This window comes from Mastacembelus armatus, chromosome 13, assembly GCF_900324485.2.
Source record: "Mastacembelus armatus chromosome 13, fMasArm1.2, whole genome shotgun sequence".
Taxonomy (NCBI): Eukaryota; Metazoa; Chordata; class Actinopteri; order Synbranchiformes; family Mastacembelidae; genus Mastacembelus; species Mastacembelus armatus.
In genome coordinates, this window is record NC_046645.1 from 25232976 (window position 1) to 25254742 (window position 21767).

At 42.6% G+C, this 21767-nt stretch overlaps 2 protein-coding genes across 4 annotated transcripts; both read right to left on the reverse strand.

Annotated features, from left to right (window-relative positions):
- Positions 1-239: 239 nt before the first annotated feature.
- On the reverse strand, positions 240-10962 carry rffl (ring finger and FYVE-like domain containing E3 ubiquitin protein ligase). Its single transcript, XM_026299077.1, has 8 exons — positions 10740-10962; positions 9059-9237; positions 7614-7811; positions 7242-7514; positions 6682-6898; positions 2878-2901; positions 2207-2417; positions 240-1880 (listed from the first exon to the last, which is right to left on the reverse strand). Exons 2-7 carry the CDS (start codon positions 9233-9235, stop codon positions 2233-2235), a joined length of 1074 nt encoding a protein of 357 aa, XP_026154862.1. The 5' UTR covers positions 9236-9237; positions 10740-10962; the 3' UTR covers positions 240-1880; positions 2207-2232.
- Positions 10963-11597: 635 nt separating this feature from the next.
- On the reverse strand, positions 11598-21632 carry eif4h (eukaryotic translation initiation factor 4h). 3 transcript variants are annotated; one of them, XM_026320965.1, is made up of 8 exons: positions 21515-21632; positions 18069-18256; positions 17496-17560; positions 17225-17321; positions 16253-16333; positions 14311-14457; positions 13815-13930; positions 11598-12079 (listed from the first exon to the last, which is right to left on the reverse strand). In XM_026320965.1, the coding sequence occupies exons 1-8, from the start codon at positions 21577-21579 to the stop codon at positions 12074-12076; spliced, it is 765 nt and encodes a 254-aa protein (XP_026176750.1). In that variant the 5' UTR covers positions 21580-21632; the 3' UTR covers positions 11598-12073. The 3 variants fall into 3 exon arrangements, with proteins under 3 accessions (XP_026176750.1, XP_026176760.1, XP_026176744.1); XM_026320975.1 differs by lacking the exon at positions 16253-16333; XM_026320959.1 differs by lacking the exon at positions 11598-12079 and having other exon boundaries at positions 13791-13930.
- Between the last annotated feature and the right edge of the window lie 135 nt (positions 21633-21767).

The window sequence follows — 21767 nt, forward strand, 5'->3', positions numbered from 1 at the left end:
ACTGTGTTTGTGTTGTGAAGGCAGCTGATGATGCTAACATGAAGAAGACAAAAGATCACGATAGTGCAGCATACAGACCGACCTGCCATGATCCTGCTAAATGACCAAAAGGCAAAAAATTACAAAAAAACTCCTTAAATATCAATCCTCACTTCACAGAAAATCAAAAATATCCACACCAAAAATCAAATTTAATAATCTCACAACAAAAACAAGGACAAAATCTTCCTCCAGCGTCATCATCTCTAAACAGGTTTTTATTTGACCAAATCAGTGAAAGAAGTTAAAAATGTTTCAGCATCAATAAATTAGTGCAATCAGTTTAAACAAGACACAAAGTCAACTTCAAATCAGGAGTTTAACTGCTGAACAACACACACAGAGTCTGCTGGTACAGATTAGCAGGTCACCTTGTTCTCTCTTTAATAACATGGAGTCCCTCAGGGAAGTGTCAAGTTTTTAATAACCCTGATATAGATTTAAAAATACAGTAAAACATTTAAATACATTTTTCTTCTTCCAGAACGAGGTGAGAGAATGAAGGTACAGTGCAGATATGGGGATAGACGATAAGCAGTTCCTTTACATTTTCTGAAACTTTCTTAGCGTCTAAAACTGGACAAAAAAAAAAAAAAAAAAATTCTCAACTTTGTTTTCCCCTCATCAGCACCAGATAATATTATTCATCCCAGGATTCACACAAAATAAAATTTATTAAACCTGGGAGTCACATGAAGCTCCCAGACCAAGGAACGTAAAGACCATAAAAGTGGAAAAATACAATTTCAGCATCTTTTTCCAGAGTTTTTCTCCAATAATCCTCCATTTTCCTTAGGAATTGCTAAATAAATTTATTTGAGCAGAAACAACCACCGTTTGGTTGAATCGGTCACAAACTGTGAACATATGCACATTCACACATCCATCTAAACCTAAACATCTAAGGTTTGGTAAAGTATAAAATACAAACATTACATGCGGTTGTGTAAAAGCTGAAAATTCAAAAACATACTGATCAGTTTCTTTAAACATTAATCATGACTTTTTAAGTTTTCTTTTAGATCAGCTCAGTTTTAAAGTGGAAGTGGGTTTCAGTTTGTCACAGTGAAGATCTGAAGGGAAAACAGCAGCATCAGATCTGTCAGACCTTAGGATCTCAGGCAAAGGTTTGCCTGTCAGGCGTAGGTGGTGTGAAATGGGCTGATATGTGAAAGCTGAAGAAACTTTCAGTTTTGGTTTAAGGACTCAGATGGTCTCAGACTTGTAAACTTGGCCTAAACAAGCTGCACCAGGCCTGTGGAAAACATTCAACCTGAACACTCTGCTGATGTGGCCTACAGTGTATATTACGCACTCACCCACTGCTGCAGGTTTTAAACTCAAAGCACACTGTAAACAAAGTACTGGCTGAAATAAGAGCACAGGATGTGCTCTTTGTAACTTTCAGAAGGCTAATATTGTGACTGGACCCCAATCTTTTGCTGGGCCACGTTTCTCTTTGGAAGAACTTTGCCCTTCCACTCTTTGCTGTATCAGCCTGTTTTTCCCCACTTTCACCTTTCGCAGGACTGACAGTTTACAGGACAGACGAAGATGGTGACCAGTTGATGAAGGCACAGAGGATTCTTGGTCGGCAAGTTAAAGTTCAGAAATCAGACGTGATCTGGCTCTGGTGTCACTACATTCACTTTTGGTGCCCAATCAGCAGCTCTGCAGTCTGAGGGTCAGATAAGGTCACTTCCTACATCCTTCAACACAAGCGAACCACACAAATTATTTACACTAGAAAAATAGAGTTAACAAAATAAAAGCATTCTGTCACTGTAAAAGGTCCCTCGGGGAAGATTTGTTTGCAGTTTATTGCTTCAAGATGACTGGTCCTACAGAGAAAGAAGACAGTCAGGGTCAGAGCAATGTGTTCGTATACATCTGTCAAATGACTGAATACGATTTAAAACAGAGCTGGGTTGAGATTTTAACAAAAACTAGGATGACAAATATTTGTTAACCTCATTAGCAAAAGCTAGATTTAAAAAAAAACTAAACTAAAACTACAAATAAGGATCATAAGTAAAAGTTTTACTATTTCCAATAAATAAGGACTGGAAGCAGGTTGTCAGTGGGTATACTGGACTGATTGGTTAAACTGGGAATGGAAAAAGATTATTGGGTAAAGTGGGACCAGACTGGTCTGGGTCTGGTGTACCTGGATTCAGGTCAAGGGTGGTGCGTTCAGGACCGGAAGACGTGGACAGCTCGGATAACGTACTGGCGGCAGATGGGACACTCACTCATCCTCTTACCGCACTTGGTGCAGGTGATCATGTGACCACATTCCAGCAGGACACAGTCGATGGGAGAGTCCATACAGATCTTACAGAGGTTCTCCTCCAGACCTGCACCTCCACCGCTGGACTCTAGAGGGCCACACACAGAGCACTGAATTTCCACACTATCGACAAATAAGAGCAATAACTGCACAGATAATGTAAGTTTATGTCATGTGTATGTGTTTCTGTCTGACCAACAGTCCAAAACACCAAACTATTCATATTAGATGATGGAAAAGTGAAGACCAGGACATATTTATACTGAAAAGACAAACACTGACGCAAAATAAATTGTTTAAATGATTAATTAGCAAAGTATTTGCAGGTTCATTTTCTTTTAAACAACTAACCACTATCAATTAGATAGATAAATAGACTAATAAAAATAAAGCCATAAGACTAAAGTCATTGGTTTCCCACATTTTGAACAGCTTTTCTATCATTTGTTTTATCTGGTGGTGTTTTATCAGTTCATTGTCGTAATGTGATGGTGTGAGGACGACTCTGGTCTATTAACTCAGACAGTTCAGAGCAACCACAAACTCACCTAAAGTGTTCACAGTATTGGCAGCTGAAAGACAGAAAACAGTTTTTAAACTACAGAAGAAGTCAGCACTTTAACACAGGAGCAGTGTTAATTTTGACAGCAGATTTTAATTTAGTTTTAGTCGTAGTCTTTTGACTAAAATGCAATTTTAGTTTTAGTCATATTTTAGTCATCTGCTTTGTTTTAGTTTTAGTCGACTAAATAGCATAAGATTTTAGTCAACTAAATCTACTGTAGATTTAGTTGACTAAAATATATTGGGTTTAATTTAAGTGTAATTTAGTTAAACTACTGTAATATGCAAAATATTCTAAATTAAAATTAAATGAAAAACAAGTTTCATTAAATATATATGAAATATGGCCTTTCCATAAAAGACCAAAAATTAGATATGCATTGTTTATAACTTGCATAATGTGAAATTGACCCATATATCTTCTCTTTGTTTTCTCCAGCTGTTTCCATTTCATTATAGTTTAAGTCAGACACAAACCCAGTGTAGGCTATGATGATGTCCTGTACTCACGCATCCCGCGTCACTAGGTGGATCAGTTACTTTTCAAATGTGCGTCTAAGAAGATTAATTCTGATTGGATCTTTTCTAAAAACGTCCCTCACTCACATTTTCGTCTCGTTTTTATTAGTCAACAAAAATGTCAGTATATTGTTATTTAGTTTTCGTCGTCATCAGTTAATTTTTATTTAGTTAACGTCTCATTTTCGTCTGTGAAAACTTGTTGACGAAAACTATAATGAAAATACTTCGTCAACAAAATTAACACTGCACGGGAGTTTAATGGAAACACTCTGCTGCTGCTTCTCTGGAACCATTCTACTAATCAGACTGAAGTATTACTGTCTCACCTCAATCATGGTTCAGATGTTCTGGTTTTCCAGCTGTTTGTTCTGACTCATTTCTGCTGTAAACACCTGCTCCATGCTCACTGTTTTACAGCAGAATGAAACATGTTTGCAGCTCATGTCTGAAGGACTTACAGTGGGTACGGAAAGTATTCAGACCCCTTTAAATTTTTCACTCTTTGTGTCATTGCAGCCATTTGCCAAAATCAAAAAAGTTCATTTTATTTCTCATTAATGTACACTCAGCACCCCATCTTGACAGAAAAAAACAGAAATGTAGAAATTTTTGCACATGTATTAAAAAAGAAAAACTGAAATATCACATGGTCATAAGTATTCAGACCCTGTGCTCAGTATTGAGTAGAAGCACCCTTTTGAGCTAGTACAGCCATGAGTCTTCTTGGGAATGATGCAACAAGTTTTTCACACCTGGATTTGGGGATCCTCTGCCATTCTTCCTTGCAGATCCTCTCCAGTTCTGTCAAGTTGGATGGTGAACGTTGGTGGGCAGCCATTTTCAGGTCTCTCCAGAGATGCTCAATTGGGTCTAGGTCAGGGCTCTCGCTGGGCCAGTCAAGAACGGTCACAGAGTTGTTCCGAAGCCACTCCTTTGTTATTTTAGCTGTGTGCTTAGGGTCATTGTCCTGTTGAAAGGTGAACCTTCAGCCCAGCCTGAGGTCCTGAGCACTCTGGAAGAGGTTTTCTTCCAGGATATCTCTGTACTTGGCCGCATTCATATTTCCTTCAATTGCAACCAGTCGTCCTGTCCCTGCAGCTGAAAAACACCCCCACAACATGATGCTCCCACCACCATGTTTCACTGTAGGGATTGTATTGGGCAGGTGATGAGCAGTGCCTGGTTTTCTCCACACATACCGCTTAGAATTAACGCCAAAAAGTTCAATCTTGGTCTCATCAGACCAGAGAATCTTATTTCTCATAGTCTGGGAGTCCTTCATGTGTTTTTTGGCAAACTCTATGCGGGCTTTCATGTGTCTTGCACTGAGGAGAGGCTTCCGTCGGGCCACTCTGCCATAAAGCCCCGACTGGTGGAGGGCTGCAGTGATAGTTGACTTTATGGAACTTTCTCCCATCTCCCTACTGCATCTCTGGAGCTCAGCCACAGTGATCTTTGGGTTCTTCTTCACCTCTCTCACCAAGGCTCTTCTCCCACGATTGCTCAGTTTGGCTGGACGGCCAGGTCTAGGAAGAGTTCTGGTCGTCCCAAACTTTTTCCATTTGAGGATTATGGAGGCTACTGTGCTCTTAGGAACCTTGAGTGCTGCAGAAATTCTTTTGTAACCTTGGCCAGATCTGTGCCTTGCCACAATTCTGTCTCTGAGCTCCTTGGGCAGTTCCTTCGACCTCATGATTCTCATTTGCTCTGACATGCACTGTGAGCTGTAAGGTCTTATATAGACAGGTGTGTGCCTTTCCTAATCAAGTCCAATCAGTTTAATTAAACACAGCTGGACTCCAATGAAGGAGCAGAACCATCTCAAGGAGGATCAGAAGAAATGGACAACATGTGAGTTAAATATGAGTGTCACTGCAAAGGGTCTGAATACTTATGACCATGTGATATTTCAGTTTTTCCTTTTTAATAAATTTGCAAAAATTTCTACATTTCTGTTTTTTTCTGTCAAGATGGGGTGCTGAGTGTACAGTAAAGAGAAATAAAATGAACTTTTTTGATTTTGGCAAATGGCTGCAATGACACAAAGAGTGAAAAATTTAAAAGGGGTCTGAATAATTTCCGTACCCACTGTAACTCTGATGGTCTCAATGTGCAAACATTCAAACCTCCACATTTAGTCTGAGCTAAATAAACTGCAGAAACATCTTCATGGAATCATCTACAACAACAGTTTGGTGAGATACTGAAGGAGAGGCTGCCTGCACAGTTTCCGATAAGTGCACAGTTCCGGACCTACAAATGCAAACATCGAAGTGAATAGGACAGAGGATGTTTACACAGCCAGTAAATAGCAGCAGCCAGTAAATAGCAGCTGCACAATCTGAAAGTCCTGATCCTCCTGGAGCCAAGAACATATGCAGATCTGGTTTTCCTCATGCAAATTCTGCACAATGTGCATGACCCATCCTTCCAGGCTACAGACTTCACCTACATGTGTGAATGTAGGTGAAGTCTGTAGCCTTTAGCTATCAAGCTCCTCTCCTGTGGAACCAGCTCCCAGCCTGGGTTCAGGAGGCAGATACTCTGTGTACTTTTAAGGCTAGACTTAAAACCTTCCTTTTTGACAAAGCAAATGAGACAAATGACAAAGTCTCTCAGTCTCTCTCTCAGTGTCTCTCTCAGTGTGTCTCTCTCTCTCTCGCTCTCGCTCTCGCTCTCTCTCTCTCTCTCTCTCTCTCCCTCCCCTGCGGGTGTCCCTGATCCTGGAGCTGTATATTGCTGATGTGCAGTTACTGTCCCCACCAACCTGAAGTGTTTATTTGTTGTTTATTGTTGCTGTTCTTTTCTCTCTGCTCTATCCACTCACCCCAACCGGTCGAGGCAGATGGCCGCCCAAACTGAGCCCAGTTCTGCTGGAGGTTTTTTCTTCTGTTAAAGGGAGTTTTTCCTCTCCACTGTCGCCAAGTGCTGCTCATAAGGGATTTGTTGGATTTTTTGTGTTTGTTTTTTGTAAAGTGCCTTGAGATGATTGTATTATGATTTGGTGCTATACAAATAAAATTTAATTGAACTGAATTGAATGATGCAGTTCATCCTGACATAGCTAACTCATGCTGCTGTCCTGCAGGTGGAGCTGTCTGTTTATTCAGCCTATTTGTGTTGCTGCAGGACAAAGACGGTGCTGCTTGAATCGCTGGTTTCATTAAATCTTTTTTTAGCATGTTAGCAAATGTTGAGACTTTCTGACTCACCCAGTAGGTGCTGCTAGTCCCAGTACTGACCCCATACAGTCCCAGAACTCTCACCCAGTAAATTCTGCTGGTCCTGGTAGAGCCGGCTCACTCTCTCCATCAGCTCCCACTTCTCACAACAGCCTTTGTAGTTGACAAAGTTTCTGACAAGGATTTCCTTCAGCTGTCGGACACTTAGTGCCACGATGTCATCCAGGCAGCTCAGGTCGGACAGAGAGGCCCTGCGGCCCGATGCCAGGGCCTCATCTGGGGCCTCCTCTGGGTCCCAGATCTGCACCAGACAGACAAAGAGGGTCACAAGACACAAACTCAAACAACAGACTGAAACTAAATCTCTGAAAACTGTTAATGAACCTCTGTGAAAACTTTATCTAAGGATGCTGATCTGTTCCAGGACAGATCACTGGTTTCGTCAGTGTAAAGGTACAGACCCAAACTAACGGTTCCAGCAAGTCACAGTCCCACCAGTGGTTTTAATAATATTCTGACTCATGTAAGCTCACATCCTGTACGTTTCATGTGTGAACTGATAACTTATAGACAAAAACCCGAAAAAAAACATCCTAGGACTGGTTCCCATGGCCACACAGATATAATACCTGTTCTGGTCTTACCTGGTCATCATCCTGAACCTGTGGTTCAGCAGGGGTGGTCTCTGTGGGTGGGGCCGAGTTAGGGGCTGGGGCTGGGGCTTCAGGCTCTGCAGCAGGGGGGTTTGGAATTAGCACTGGGGTGAGTGGGGGGGCATCAGGGGTCATAATGGAGATGTGAGGGGTCAAATCAGGCTGCTCAGAGGTCACAGAGGGGGGGTCAGTGGTCGGAGTCTCAGCGGCGGACCCGCTGGATGGTGAAGACTGCTGACCCAGAACCAGCTCCACCAGCTCCTCCTGAACAACAGGAAACACTGGTTATACTGTTTGCACTGGTGTGTGTGTGTGTGTGTGTGTGTGTGATCACTGGTTTGCTCGGATGGTATATGGCCTCACCTTCTCTCTGCACAGATGCGTGGAGACCTCATGCAGGTGCAGGTAGTCTCTGAGTTCCTTCACTTTCAGCTTCATAAGCTCTGCCCGCTCCAGCAGGTTTCCATAGAAACGCTGGCAGGTGTGACAGAGGCGGGGACGGCGCTCTTGCTGGGCAGAGCAACGGCTGCAGTAGTTCTTCTTACAGTCGACGCAGACATGCTGAGGGACAGACAGGTGGACACAGGTAACCACATGTTCCCACTCTGACACAAGGATTAGAACAGAGACTAAAGCAGCGGAGCAAGAAAGCGGCCAGGAAACCTAAACCTCCAGCACAACCTGCTGCAGACTGGTGAGGAGGAGGACAACGAAGAGGACGGCAGAGTCAGAGCCCGGACAGCTAAACAAACACCAGTCCTCAGGGTGGACACATGACAACATGAAACTACAAATGAGCATTTATGCTCATGACTGATCATCCCACACACTGGAGACCAAGGAATTACCCACAGTGCCTCAGCACCAGCAATGACGGCAGGGAAAGTCTAAGACAAACAAAAGATAAACAGAAGGATCTGCCAGAAACAAGTTTACACTCTGATGATGTGATGTCATTTACAGTCGGTGCCTTATAGCCTCCAGACTGCAACCCTGTGGTGATCTGTCACCAGGCTGCAGTGTGTGTGTGGGTGTGTCTGGAGTTATTAACCACTCCCACAGCCCTGACCAGGTGAGCTGTACCTGGGCAGATGAGTGAACAGAAGGAGATGTGCACTAAAAAAAAAAAAACATCCAACTATAGAGCGTTTGATAAAATGAAAACAAATAAGAAAAAGCAGAACCAGAAGCACATGACAAAAAAAAAAAAAGAAGTGGAATATCCCTGCTGTGTGGGATGATAACAAAACAATAAATATGATGATGATCATATTCTAATGATAAATTCTGACCACACTGCAAAGTCTCACATGTTCTGCTTCCAGGATGGCTTGATTCTGTGGTTTTATTCTCTGTCATGAGAGAAAGAACTACAACATGGAACCAAAACCAGAGCACAGACAGGACGACCGTGTCTTGTCATTTCTCCATAAAAACATGGCTGAAGTTAATAACTTCAAATAATCACCTTCACCTCAACGTGATCAATAATGTCAAGCATGTCAAAATCATATTTAAGACCTTTTAAGGCCAAAAAAATCACAACAGGATTTGAAACGTTTTAAGAACCTGCAGGAACCCTGTGCAAAGGTGTATCCAGGTTGCAGGTGAAAGTGAAGAAACATCTGTTTTTAACAAACTTAGGAGATTCAGACTGTTTTTACTCCAACACAGCAATCAAACTAAAGTTTATTTTTTATTTAACTTGGAGGAGATGTCCCCATCCTGCTCTGAAAACCAGTGCTTCACCAGTCTGACCCTCTGCATGCCTCTGTCTTTACAGCTGAGGCACAGCTAGGTGGACGTACCTTCTTGGCAGATGTGTCGAAGCACCCCCCACAAGCCTTACAGGTGTGTTCGGGTAGAGAAGGAGATGGCTGATTACTGAAGGCTGAGTTAGTGTACGACTGATGACGTCTCTCTTCATTAGGCTGTTCATTTTCAGTCGAGTCCATGCACATCCAGTTACAGCAGGACGCCCACATATCTGCGGAGACACAGAAACACAAATCTGAGAAACACACACAACGCAATGTGAAACTACGGTCGCTGTCACTAAGATTTTGAATGAAGTGTTTTTATAAAGAATCAGATTATTGTCTTCTACACACTGAAGTAAAGAATGTCTCATGATCTCAATTAACTATAAAAAATGCATTTTGTATTAATATGACCTGCATTTTATTATTAAAACTCTGATTTAAGTTAATTGTTAATTTATTGATCAGATAGTAAAAAGCAGGGGGTTGTATAGGTGGACTACACTCATAATATTGATAAAAATCTATTTCAGACGACACTGTTAAAAATAAAAACTCACTGAAATAACTTTATTCCTTTCACTCTCTAAAGCACCATACCTGGTTAAAGGCCTACAGGTGTTGTTAAGTTATTACCCTTACTAGTCCCACAATGGGGAAATTCCATTACCACCCTGAGTGAACACACACCCGGAGCAGTGGGCAGCCATTGCTGCTGCGCCCGGGGGGCGGTTGGGGGTCCGGTGCCTTGCTCAAGGGTCTTACCTCAATCGTGGTATTGAAGGTGGAGAGGGTGAATGTGGGCATGGGTTCTGAGTCATATGTAAAATCTTCAGTTAAAACACATACTGTGTCGTGGTAAATATCAGCCGAACAGACAAGTATCTTGGTTGAGTCGTAGAAAATGTTCAGTTGTCTTGTAACATGAGCTGCCGTTAACCGAAGAGCCCAGTCCCCTTAAATTCAGCGACACGTTAACGGAGGATCGTGCCCGACGGTTCAGACAGGACACCTGAAGATGTGTGACTGAACTTATGCTTAGCATCGTCATGTATAAAGTCTGAAGATGTTCACTCGACAAAAAGAAAAGAAAATCAGAAACTTAGTTTATTCGTCACTTTCGTTAGTGTTGGCCAACTACGTAGTAAAAACTACATATCTGTCATCAGACACATAGAATATAAATAATAACATCTTCTAACAAGCTTCTAACATTAAACATTGGACCGTATGATATTATTCGGCGTTATTTATTTTAACAAAGCAGGACTCCTGTTTGCGAAACGTGTAAAAATGAAGTGTAACTACACAGAGAGCGTCTGTTTGGAACTTAACCTAACGCTAGATGGAAAATTGGTCAAGTTTACATAAAACTAAAACAAATACAATTTTATGTTAACTCCTTGCCGAATGACCAGGTGTGTCTAAATAAAACATATCGGGCCTTTTGTTGTGTTTTCAGAAGAACAGGTGTTTAGCGGTGGGTCTGAACGCCTTCAATTCATCCAAGTGTTAATGGAGCCAGGAAAGTACCCCAGCTGCTAGAAGGCTAGAGGCTAGGCTAACATTTGGCTAGTTAGTAAAGTGGATAAATTTGAAGTTTAAAGAGCCCGGAGAGTAAAACAAGCGCACACCGACACAAAAAACAACCACAGGAACAACCAGAGCAGGTTAAACTGGTTAGTTTCCCAGTTTAACTAACTAGTACCAGCACAAAGAACCGTCTTACCTGTCACCGTGCTGCCGCTGCTGCTAGCAGGCGGCTAACCGAGCCAGCTGATGAAAACCTGCGAAATGACGGTAGAAAGCTCCGACTGTCAGTGTGTGAGCAGTATGTCGGGTCTGCGGCTCATGGTGAAAGTAGAAATAAAGAAATAAAAAGAAACGAGCCAAAGTGTAGACAGATGACGACACCGCCGAACCAGGAAGTGCTCAACTATGTAAACACAGCAACAACCAAAGTCTCATACAAGTTAGTTCCATAATAAACTGTGACTGAAATAAACCATGAAAATACAATACTCACAACCCAGTATTATGATCAACTGTAGCAGTAACTATTACAACCAAGTACATTTATTTATATGCTGTACTTCAGTCCAACTCTTAAGTATTTGTACTTTATTTCCATTTGTTACTTCACTACCTGTCAGAGCCAATCTTATGCTTTTTACTTCACAACATTTACAACATAACTTTAGTTAGAAAATATAATCAAATACAGCATAAGTTTTTTCACCTGCAACCATGAAACTCTGCTTTTAATGCATAATAATAATGTATTACATGATAGTACTGCTCTTAACATTAGTAGTTAACATGTTTTAAATACAGGACCTTTATTTTTGGATGAAGTATTTGTACCTTTGTATAAGTACTTTTACTGTAGCACAGTGAATGAATGCCTCTATATTAGTGTGATAAACTCAGATTTTCTGACTTGAAAATCAAACTGGGTCTCAGCAGACAGAGCAACAGGCAGAACAGAACGAGCTTTATTATTTCACCTTCTGTCAATCGGAAGAAAAAGTAAAAATCAGAATGAGGAATTTCCTCCCCCCTGAAATTAAACACATTCGGGCTGATGTACAACGATGATACAGTTTTATTGCCATAAACAGTGAAGGAGAAAAAAAGAAGAAAAACGTTAAAACAGCTGTTTTTATTCTATAGTACAGTCAGAAAAAGTTCCTCCATTTAACGTCCAGGAAAACTGAGAAAAGTTTCTCCTGATCCTGATCCACCTGGACCAGGTTTTCCAGGTCCACATACAGTTTTCAGAGTTTTCCTACAGATTAAAAGTGACAGTGAAGGAACACACACATTACAGCTTTAACTACAAACCAAACTTCTTACATTGAGAAATAATCTTTTGGACTTTTGCAGGTTATTCAAAACTTTTCATCGGTTTCACAACATGTTGGCGGGAGTCGGCTTGCACGTGATCCACTTTGAATTAACAAAAAATATTAATCCTTTCTGACATTTCTTCTGTTCTGCTGGCAACCTGCAGTGTTAGCGCCACCGTCTGGTCGATAGCCTGTGGCTGCACCTTTAAACGAGTCAGTGCTGCATTCAAAGACAGGTGGAAGAGAAGGGGATGGGCACAAAAAACAGAAAGAGGGAGAAAAATGGGGAGCAAAAAGCAAAAATATAAAATTAGGGAAGTAAAGCATTTTGTCACCCTGACTTCTGTCTTTTTATTTCCCCCCTCATCCTTCCCTTCCTAGCATCACCTGTTTTCAAATACATCTACATTTTGTCTGAGAAATAGTCTTACCACCGAAGAAGAAACAAGATATGAGAAACGAAGGATGGAACATGAAAGACAGGAATTAAAAAAAAGAAATTAGAAAAGATGGGAACACTCCCTTTCTACACTAATGTTTGTTGTATTTTCCCTTTTTCTTCACCTTTCTTTCCCGTGACTTTCTTTAAAGTCACCTTTTCTGTTGTCCAACAGCTGAAAAGAAAAATGCATAAAAAACATGAAAGTGAATGAATTAAGGATACAAGGAAAAAACAAGTCGTGCTTTTTTCCCATTTTCTCTTTTTAAAATGTCCATCCACTCTTCCTTAAAATGTTAAACACTGGAAAAAGCGGAAATATGTTCAGCTGAGGGTGGAAACACAAAAGCAGAAATACGAAGTAAAAAACAAAGTAAGAAGAGGAAAGTTAGGGATAAAACATTGGTTTATCCTAAATTTCATTCTATTCATAACAAATTAATCTCCAGCAGTTTTCTATGAGAAAATCATTTTTTTTCCTCACACCCCGAATGCAGCATTACAGCCAAATAGCTAAATTAAGGAAAATCCAGCAGACAGTAAACTCAACACCTGCTTGCTTCTCAGCTCTTCACTTCTGACAACCAGGTCATCCTAGCAGCAATGCATCATGGGAACAGGAATCAGACCATCATTGCTCTAAAGCTTCAGGTGTCAGGTTTGGTTCCATCAGAAAAGATCTGCTGCAGACACCTGGGAGGGCGGAGCTTGTGAAGAGCAGGAAGTCTATCCTGATGCAGTTAAACTCCGCCCACCCTGGCTGCCAAGTAGATCAAATCAAACACAAAAGGATTGGTTTCATAAATCAAAAACCAATAAAATCTGAGTGACGGGTCACCACGGAAACAAGTGGCACCAAAGAAAGTAAAAAGCTTGGTTGAAACGGGACTAATCAGGGTGAAGGGTGGAGCTGCGGGTGAGTGACTACAAAATATAAGGAAAAAAAAAAAAAAAAAAAAGACTTTACAGGTGAAACCCTGGGCTTCTTTCTGCTGAGAGTAAATAGTGGGTAACCTTTAACCCACAGAGGAGTGGGAGGGCGTGACCTCTGGCCCAGAAGAGGAGGGGGCAGGGCAAAGCAGGTACAACATCACAGAAAGCAGAGGTAAGGGGGTGGGGCCGAGAAAATCAAAGTCAGGGCATGCATTCACAAGCTGCTCGCTGTGTTTGTGTTTACAGGTTTATTATCAGTGTCAGTGTTTCATCTTTATTCCGACTAAGAATAAATATTCTGCTCAAACTGAACTCAAACAGGAAGGAGAAGAAGTAGAAGAAGAAGTAGAAGTAGAAGAAGAAGAGGAGGGCGGCGTCCGCTCGCTCACTGTCTGTCTGGCAGGAAGGAATGCTAACTGTGGCGTTAAAACTCATCTTGTTGGCGTTTCTTTCTTCCTTTTTGTTTTTCCTCAAAGTTCTCTATCCATTCGCTCTTGCCCCCTGCTCTCCCTCTCTCCCCCCCTCCCACCTCCCCCCGGCCTTCGCGGCCTTCAGTCTCTTATGGTTTTTCTCTGGAGATCACCTCCTCTCGTGGCTTGGCTCCGCCGAAGATGGCAGAATTCGGGTTGGCGACCTGGTTGAGCGGCTCAGAAACCGTCCGAGGCTTCAGCTGCAGCCGAGGCCGCTGTGCACGCTCCTCTGGACACACACACACCACACACACCGCGCACGCACGCAAAACGCACACATACACGCACACACACACACACAGAGAGGGATGTGGTTACGCACTGATGCCAATAGGATGTTTCTGGTTTCTTCAACGTTTAAAGTTTTTATATGAATAAAGGTCTAAACATGATGAATTCACAAATAACTACAATTATTCACTAATTAAAACACCTACAAGTAACAAAAGTTAGTTATCAATCAATCAATAAGTTAATCAATCACTAAATCAACCCATAAACACCCAAACTACATGACAACTCATATAAGAATCGCACAAAGTTAAGAATTAGGTGACAATTTATTTATTTATGTTAAATTTGCTAGTGACAAATTGGAAGTTGTGTCACCTTCAGATGGTTCCCTGAAGTCTGTTGTTCCTCCGCGGGGGGGTCCATCTCTGAAGCGCCCCATCCCTCCACCTCCCCCCCTTCTGTCGCCGGGGCGACTGCCGCTGCCTCGACTCCGCCCCCCCACATAGTCGTCATCTCTAAAGCCTGCAGACACAGACAGGTGGAGGTACAGACAGGTAAGCGAGCAGACACACGGCCTCTGGTGTCCTGCAGCGTCTGGAACCTGAAAGGTGACCACTGAGCATGAGATGATCAAGGTGAAAAGAATGATTGAGAAAAAAAAAAAAAAAATTCAGGGTGAGGTCCAGCTGCATCGAGAGGCGAATCCAGGCTCTGGGGTCAAAGGTCAACACGGATTAAAAAAAAAAGTGAAAGACGGCCTCTACCTGGCACCTGCAGGACGACCAAGTGTAATCAGAAAGGTTCAATTGGATCTTTAGCTCCGATCAGTTTAGTGATTCCAAAGTGTTTTGGTTTTGTGACTTCACTTCGTTACACACACAGAGCGACAGCTACAGGTGGGGACACACACAACGAGGCTGTGTCAGTCCTGCGGTGTGTGAGTCAGTCTTCTGTTCTCAGACAGGTTTTAGACGTGTTATATTTAAATAACTCCAGTATTTGTGATCAATGATGAAACTTAGTGTCGCCTGAGGGATACGTTGGTTCATCTGCTGCCAGATGTTCCAGGACAGTGGTTCAGTGTGTTGCCCTTGTGTTCCCTCTGACCGCCAATGAGTAAAAACCTGCACGTTGGTGGAAACAGTCAGTCAATGGGTCCTGTCCAGTCTGTGTGCCCATTACCCAGCTGGTTTTCACTGACATTTAGTGGAGTCAGGTGCACTGGCAACCACCTTTCAACTGTTATAACCCTGCCAACGAATTCCTACTTTCCCCCACCTTTTCAGGGCCTATTTGGTTCCACATAGACTCTGTGCTTCTTCTGGAAACTGTTGAATCTTTGAACCAGACACTAAGTGGGGATGTCTCGTGCTTCTCAACTAACATCTCAAATACTAGACACCGCAAAGAAATCAAACATGGTGCACGTGTTTCTTAAAGCATCAATACGAGTTTTATGCATTTTGTTTTCTGGAGAAAAACACACCCACACACACCTTCCACTTCACTACTCAAACACCTGCTCCACTTCTACAGATTTCTGGTCATCTCCAAACCTTGTTCACACTATCTGGACCACACCAAACACAAATCAAACACTACTTTAACAACAGTCAATATATCACCTGTCTTTAAGAGACCATGTCTCCATAGGCCGTCGATACGTGTCTCTACAAGGCGGCATCAAAGTCAGGCTGGCTATAGGCTGGACAAATTCCCGATTATTCCTGACATATTCACCGATTTTAAAAAAGTGGGAGACCACAGATGGAAGGACAGTTTCAACTGATTTTATATTATAATGCTCCAAACACACACACTATTAAATCAGACCAGGAGAGCACACACCTGATGTTTGTAGTAACAATTAAACATTGGTGATTCCACAGATACGAGATTTCACAACCACAAGTGAGAAACTCATGGGATCAAACTTTTCCCACCTCACACCTTTTCTTTGTTGGCCCTATTGCGAAATGTCCCGCACAAAACTTGTGTTGATGCTGTTTTCTCCAACACTACCTATTGAAGAAGAAAAACGACAATGTTGTGTTTGCTAACGGGCCAGAGGAGTTTGTGGTGCAAACACACCGCAACTTTTAGCTGCTATGGTTTTTATTGTCGTGTACCTTTAGTGTGGGAAAGTTTTAATTTAACGCATTCTAATTGTTGTTCGTGTTTATGAATCTTAAGAAATTTAAGTTCGGCTTTAACTGATTAAAGTAGTTTGGGGCACATTTTCTTGCCATCTAATTGGCTGCAGCCCATCAGCTCTGATTGGTCGGCTGGGGTCTGCTGCTGAACTCTCTGACCGCACCTCCTCCTGGTTGTTCGTAGAAGTCCTCACGGGAGTCACGTCCTCCTCCTCCTCTGGGAGCTCCTCGAGAACCTCCTCGTCCTGCAGAGGACACGGGGAATTTAACACCAAGAGGAGGAGAGAGCAGAGAAGGGAAGGAGGAGAGGACAGGAGTGAGAGGAGAGGAGTAAGGAGACATGAGGAGTAAGTAAGGAAACAAACAAACAAACAAAAAAGAAAACAGACGAAAGGAGGGGAAGAGAGGAAACGAAGAGGAGGAAGTACAGCACCTCGTACTGGAAGAAGCTGGAAGCACAAGGCTGAAGGGGTGGAGCTTGTTAGGGGCTTATCAGCCAATCAGAGAGGAGATGTTAGAGAGAAGAAGCAGCCACTGCAGGAGGTGAAATCTCAGTTTGATTAGTTTTATTTTCCTACATAGGCTCAACGGGTGGAGACACACCAGGTGACCCTCCTGTTACCTGTCAGTGTGGACCAATCAGAAGAAAAGAAGGGGCAGGTTGCTGTGCAGGTGTAGATGAAATGATGGAAGATGAAGAACAAAAGATAAAGATTCCTCCCTCCTGAGCAGATTTCTTTTATCCACATAGAAATTTCAAGGTTTTGAAAATGAACATGTTCAACACAGCTGGGGAGGGGGGGGGTCTGGTTCGGGGTTTGGTCTGCCGTAAACTAAACCACATTTATTCCAGAAATTTTCTAAAACTGGGTTGCTGGGTTCACTACAGGGAACCGGATCAGAGGTGTGAGGTGACTGACATGTAGTTGGGACCAAAACACTGATGACTGTCAAATCAGTCATCAGATGTGGTTCAGTTTGTTGGGGACACTCAGGTAAAGTGAGTTCAGACTGTGTTTATATCAATTCAGTTTCAAAAGCTGGATCATTCCATGGTGTGAGAGACTCCAGACGGAGCAGGTCTACGTTCAGGCACACAACTATTAGTGACCTACTTCCTGTCACCGTTCTCGTACCTCTGCCGTCGTCTTTCCTGAAGCCGAAGCCGCCGCCTCCTCGCTCTTGCCTCCGTCCCTCTGCGATATCCACCCTCAGTGACCTGTCACCTAGCAACTGCAGGGTCAGAGGTCACATTAGAAGCACAGATAGGATACACGACCTGCTGCGGACTGGACTGAACCGTTCAAAGACCTGACTGAAACTACTCCCCTAACCCACAGGGTAAATGCCAATCCCTCTGAATTAAAATCAGACTACAGAATGAAAATGTGCGATTCAGATACTCACAGCTCCATCGTACATCAAAGCTTCTTTTAAAGACTCCAAATCTTCAAACTCAACATAACAAAAACCTGAAAGAGGAAAAACCTGTTCATTTATGGGTGAGAGCTCAGATTATGCAAAAACTCTCTGTAGTGCACATTTCTGTAAACGTCACTGTACCTGGACTAAAGACGTCATCATTCGTTATTAAAACTGTTCACATCATCAGGTTTTGACCTGAGGTGAGAAAAATCATTTTTTCTTCTGTCTTTGTCTGTTTCTTCACCTCGTCTAAAATAATTAGTCCCTGTCAAAACCTTAAAGTCTGTATCTTTTACTCATATCATGATCTTCCTCTGCAGACAGAGCCTGGTCATTGTGGGAATGTAGATCATTCAGTTTCGGTTTGAGCTCTTTTTACCGTGGGTTTAAAACTTAAGGTTTCATCCACTTTAACAACCTTTGACTCCATCTGCTCGTGAAGACCATGAGCTGTGACTGAAAGCTCCAGCACCCTGTGGATGATTGAGATAAAGATCTGTCTGACCTAAACTAAACTTTTCAGGTGGACTTCCGCAGGAAACAAAATCCTCTGACCTTTGAACTTGTCTGTCTCTTTGTCTCTGACCAATCGGACGCTGCGGATGTTGAGCTCTTTGAAGATAATGTCGATGTCGCCCTGCACTGTGTTGAACGGCAGGTTTCCCACGTATGCTGTGAACGGAGGCTCTGACGGCAGCTCCTTCTGCTTCCTGGGGCCTCCGGGGCCGCTACCGCCACGGGGCCTTAATGGTGCAGAGAGAACAGTGAGGATGATGGGGCATGGGCACGGTGGTGAATGATACCAAGTGTGTGCTTGTATTTCTGCTTCTTCTTGCATGTTTGTTCATTTGATTTCCTTTAACAATGTGCAGCAAATGTCTCAACAATGTCCCTAACACTGTTGTGTGCTCATCAGCACAGCTGCAGTCAGACTGAGCGAGGTTGGCCTGTATACTTTGTCAACACGTATGAAACTCCCATTAAGACATCGTCTCTGTTCTCTCAGAGTTCTTTACCAGAGAAACTGCAACTGCAGTGGGCATGAACAAAGAGCATTATGGGATATGGGGTACAAACCAGTGTCAGGTTTTTCATTGGGGACGTCAATAAATCTGCTTAGAAGTCAGAACTGCAGTACTGTGTAAGTTTTCTTCAGTATCACAGTAATCCAGTGACTGCAAACAGCAGCTGGTCACAGTTAACTCTGCTGCAGAAAAACTGGGTTTAACAGTGTATCTCACTGACTGTAAGGAAACATGTCCTCCCTGCAGTTTAGTTGTTTACAGTTGTCAGCTTCCATATTAACAATAGTTATAACACAAACATTGACCTGTAGGAATTAAAAATATGAGGCTCCAGGTGTTAGTTTAGTCAGTGATGTGAGAAATAATACGATTGCTGGTGTAACTGTCAGACTACAATAACTTATAGAGTTGAAAAAGACAAGCTGATGCCCCTGAGTTAACCTCACTGGTTAACAATAATCGTCTGTGCACATTAGTTTAATTAGTTGCAATGTTGACAAATGGAGAAGACAATAACTCTTTGTGTTTTTATAGTTAATACATATGGTTAAACATGTTTGTTTATTGTGTTACTGTGTTGTATTGTCTATCAAACACATTTAGTTAATAGGCGGGAATCTCCGTTCACATTCCTCTGTCGGTGATCGGTTATGAAGTACTGTCAGAATTCTCCAACACACGTCTTTGAAAGCTCAATATGGAGTCATTAAAACCATTCCCACCTTTCGCGTTATTACAAAAATCGATTTTTAGCATTAGTGAGTCAATGCAGGATTGTAGAAGATATGAATCACTACCCTAACACTGATGGACACGAGTTAACAATATAAACATGTTTTCTCAATATGAAAGTGAGTGAAGAACTGATGTAGTTTAACCAATCAAATGACAAAGCGACAGATGGCCAACGTCACCAGTCACAGCAGGTTGGTAAAAACACCACATGATTCTGGTTTGGAATCAAAGCCACAGTCAGACTCAGCCGCAACATGATCCCAATTCATTCCAACAGAAACTGAACGTTAAACTCTTTCTACATCTTCTAATGCAGCTAACCTCTGCAGCTGCTGTTCAGTGCAGAAAACTGTTAATCTTACACCACCACCAACAAACTTGTGCCATCGTGCTGAGGGACCATCAGACAAACAAGACCCTCTTCAGTGTGAAGACACAAACACTCAGGATTTGTTCATGTGAAACCAGATGGTGCCAACAAGGGCTCAGTCTGACACAACTCAAGTCAGACCTGAAAATAAGATTAAAGCAAACAGATTTTGTTACTCTACATATTGTGTTATCTTATATATTATTATAACTATTTTTATTACTATGCCATTTACTTGTACTCTCATTTATTATTGAGAATGTGATCTCACCTTTAGGCTACTACAGAACAATGTTTGGGATTTTATTGATGCTATCACATCATTTATTCTGTGATGATTTGTGCTCTTTTGTACCATCCTCTGCTTGTCTTGTGATAACAGATGAAACTTAGTTTCATAACCAACTCTGTGATGAACTGAGTCTCAGCCATGATACACAGGTCAGTTACACAGGAGGTCAAACATCAGCTCTAACAGACAGCTTTAATCTGTCAACCTGCAGCTGCTGATGCAGCCATCTGCTCACACAAAACATCATAAATAAGAGGAAAATGTTCAGCAAACTTTCTTCACGAACAAACAGAACATCTGAGCTTTTTACCTGCCAAACAACTGAAATATCAATAGTTTGATTATTTCTCTGTGGGCCGACTAATCAGAATCTCAGCTCAAACATCAGCTCTGCTCTGCCCTGGTCAGCAATGTTCATATACAGCAAAACAAAAAGACATTTATTAATTACGTCATATTAATATGATTATTACAGGAATCGCAGGCATCTTTCTCCTGATTTGTACACTTCGATGTTTTTATGAATTTCTACTGATGACAATACACACTGAAATTTTTACCTCAAATTTATAATATTTCACTTTGTTTTTAAATTTGTGCAGATTTGACAAAAAGGGCACTCTCTGCTCAGGGACATGTCTCATGATGTCACATTTAACAGATGGTGCTCTTCACTGTCTGGTGACTGTGGAGAAATAAGATACATACTCTGACACAACCAGTCTGGAATTTATTCACCTTTATTAAATTAATGAATTAAACCTTCCTTTCCTCTGGAGTCAGTTTCTACACTGCCTCAGATTTTGTTTAACCTCTGAGGGAAGTGTTTTTGATGGTTGGACGATATTTAAAGATGAGACGAGATGCACATTTGTTTTCTTTTCACCGAGAAACTGATGGGGGCGATAACTGGCAGAGCAAATAACAGTTTCAGCCTTAAAGCTTCATCAGCTTCAGGTGTTTCAGTGAAACTCCGGGCTGTGCTGCTGAGGAGAAACAAAAACAACGCGATCCTGGACAAAAGCTTCATTCACCGAGCATCAGCCAACACACAGGTTAAAAACCAGAAAACAGCAGCCACACGCATCACAGCGTATCAATAACCAATAGTCCTGATTGATACGCAGCCTCCAGTCTGGTTACTACGTGGATGAATGTGCAGCTGCGGACACATGATGCAGCCATGCGGGTAGCCTGCAGCTGAAGCTCCGCAACCTCCTCCAGCCCAACCGATCACCGACATCGGGTCGTTATTACAGGCACCGACCGGATTCCCGTTACCGAGAACCGGCGCGACCCCCGCCACATGGGTGCGATTATTTCACGGTCTATGCGCAGCTAACCCACTGCTATCCGTTAGCCTGTTAGCTCTGGGACCGCGGCGTTTCTTAGCCACCCTAGCCGGTCTCCCCTCACTCCGGCCCGGCACACTCCGCAGGCGCGGGGCGGGAGGAGCCCCGGGGCCTGGCCACTGTGCATCGAAGCTCGGCGCGGACAGCAGCAGGAAACACGGCGACTATCCGGGCTGGATTAGCGTTTGAAGCGCACGGCGCATTTGCCCTGCGGAGCGTGGACTCACCCTCTGCCGCCGCCAAAGCTGCCGTAGGCCCGGTCCCGCTCGTCGTAGCTGTCGTAATCCGCCATTACTGCTGCTGTGTGTCGGAGGAGGAGGTCCTTCACGTCACACGGCGCGGATTCAGTTGCCCACAAAGTGCCTGAGCGGAACACCGACATTTAATTTAAAGTTTGTTATGACAGAAGTCCAGCGACAGCGTTATTGATTAATCATACTGATTAAAAAAAAAAATAATAACGAAAACACCAGGAGGGAC